This window comes from Gracilinanus agilis, chromosome 4 (genome assembly GCF_016433145.1).
Source record: "Gracilinanus agilis isolate LMUSP501 chromosome 4, AgileGrace, whole genome shotgun sequence".
NCBI classification, from domain to species: domain Eukaryota; kingdom Metazoa; phylum Chordata; class Mammalia; order Didelphimorphia; family Didelphidae; genus Gracilinanus; species Gracilinanus agilis.
The window spans coordinates 258,473,141-258,475,613 of NC_058133.1; the positions used below are offsets into that span (position 1 = coordinate 258,473,141).

The window sequence follows — 2,473 nt, forward strand, 5'->3', positions numbered from 1 at the left end:
TGGTTGTCTGCATCCTGAGTACAATATATGTATGAAATGCTTAAGATACATAGTATTAGATTAATAAATTAAGCAAATCTGGGTATAATTAATTGGAAATTTTTCTTTGAAGAAATGAGTTTTGATCAGGATTTTAAAGAAAGTCGAGTGCGGGAATTGACAAGGGAAATAAATGAAGACTTTTGGTCTCCTGGGATGATGACCATAGTACATCGCAGATTCACAAAAAATATATTTCTCTTCTTATCTTTGCTTGATCAAGAAGCCTTTCTTAAGAAGTCTCTTCAGTGCTCCCTTTACTTCCTTGTTTCTCAGAGTATAGATGAAGGGGTTAGCCATGGGGGTGATGATACAGTAAAAGAGAGTCAAGAACTTGGGCAAATCTTGGGAACCATTTCCTGAAGGCTGCATATAGATATAGATTCCAGGACCATAAAAAAGAAATACTACTAATAGGTGTGAAGAACAGGTATTGAAAGTCTTTTGCCTTCCATCAGCAGAGGGGATTTGAAGCACAGCTTGAATAATGTAGCAGTAAGAGATGAAGATCATAGAAAGAGGACCAAAAACCAAGAAGGTGGCAACTACTGCCAAGGTAATCTCATTGACTGTGGTGTCTACACAAGCCATTTTAATGAGACTGGGCAATTCACAAAAGAAGTGGTCCATTGCTCTATGATCACACAGGGGTAGCTGGATTGTGAGTGTGGACTGCAGCAATGAATTGGCCAAACCTATAAGCCAGGCAATGGAGACCAATTGTAGGCAGAACTGGTCATGCATGATAACAGAGTATCTCAGAGGTTCACAGACAGCCACATAGCGATCCAAAGCCATCATACCTAAAAGGACACATTCAGTACAACCTAGCCACTGAAACACATAGACTTGAGCTACACAGCCCACATAAGTAATTCTTTTATTTGGACCTCCTAAGTTGACCAGCATCTGGGGCACAGTGGTTGTGGTGAAACAGACACCCAGAAAAGAGAGATTAGTGAGGAAAAAATACATTGGACTGTGAAGTTGACTATCAAGTTGAGAGACAAGGATGATAGCAATGTTCCCTATTAAAGTGAAGATGTAGGAAATGAGAAGGATGAGGAAAAGTGGTAGATCCAGCCATGAGTAGTTGAAGAAACCCATTAGGATGAAATTATCCAGAAAACTTCCATTTATGTACTGCATGTCACTTTGCTGGGAGTCACCTGATGGCATCAGTGAAGACAAGAATGATAGAAAGTCTAGAGCAGGAGAAGCTCTGAAATCAATGGAAACATGTGAGAACTAAAACTTCAGATATTTGCTTTCTTAAGTGAGGTAGCAAATACAAACACACCATTCTTCATTGGAAGAAAATTTAAAAGTCATGATTTCCTAGAAAAAATATTTTAGTCTACTGAAGGTTCTTTCCTTGAAACAACCAGACTTAAAGAAAATATGAAGGTTGATGAAGTGTAACTAAAAAAATAGTTTAAAGTATTTTGAAAAGGGAGTTTGAAGAGAAATATTCATATTGTTTCACTTGTACTGCTTAGGGAGATAATAACCAGACCAACCTATAGTTTGTGAACACAAACTCCCATTCAGAATGAAATAGGGCATTAATTAAAAGGCTTTTCCTAACCCTGAGTCAGATAGTAATCTGGGACCATGGCCTTCAAACCAATCTCAAAAACACTGAGTAAAATGAGGATAAATCTATTCTTATCCTGGAGGTATTTTTCCATTCTTCGTCAGCTTTTCCAGGCTAGGTCTGATGATTTATAGTTATGTACTAGATTAGAAAAAGGCAGGTAGACCCTTTCTAAGGAAATCATTTTATTAGTTGGGAACAGACAGCTCAGTAGACCATTTTTTAGGAGAAAAGGCTCTATATGACATTATATGGCTCTGTAGCAACCCCAAAACCATCCAAGATGCTTGAGAGACAATTTGATGCCCAGCAGAGATCAAAAACACTATCCAGAAGAGAGCAGTGAGACAATGTAATAGCAAACATAGGTAGCAGGATGAAGTATGAGTTACCCCAGCCTCAGTAGCACCCCCAACTCCTCCTTCTGTATTCATGCTTTCCATTTACTTACTCTAGACATTGTTTCTGGAAGTTATCTTTTCACATGTGTTGCCTGGTTATATGTCTCTAAATGCATAGTAGGGATGTATATTTCCTGTTCAAACTTATTCTCTATTATTGGTGTGCCTTTCCCCATGTTAGTACGATAAACTGCAGGATCGTGTACCCAAAGGGTAGACCCAAGATGTGAATGGATAAATTTTTAATCACTTTATTTGCTATGCTATTTGATAAAATTGTCATTGTTTTTTAACTAATATGTTCTGTGTTTGGGTGGTAAAATTAATTACATCAAAATGAACTCGCAAACTGTTGTGAGTGTGGATGCTGACCCTTGGAATGCCTTAAGTCCTATAAAAGTTTTTGAAAGGTTCATCTGTAATTGGACATCCCCAC

The 2,473-nt window shown here is 37.9% G+C and overlaps 1 protein-coding gene across 1 annotated transcript; it reads right to left on the reverse strand.

Moving 5' to 3' along the window:
• Positions 1-243: 243 nt before the first annotated feature.
• LOC123245738 (olfactory receptor 2C1-like) lies at positions 244-1,191 on the reverse strand. Its single transcript, XM_044674740.1, has one exon. The coding sequence runs from the start codon at positions 1,186-1,188 to the stop codon at positions 244-246; it is 945 nt and encodes a 314-aa protein (XP_044530675.1). The 5' UTR covers positions 1,189-1,191.
• Positions 1,192-2,473: the final 1,282 nt, after the last annotated feature.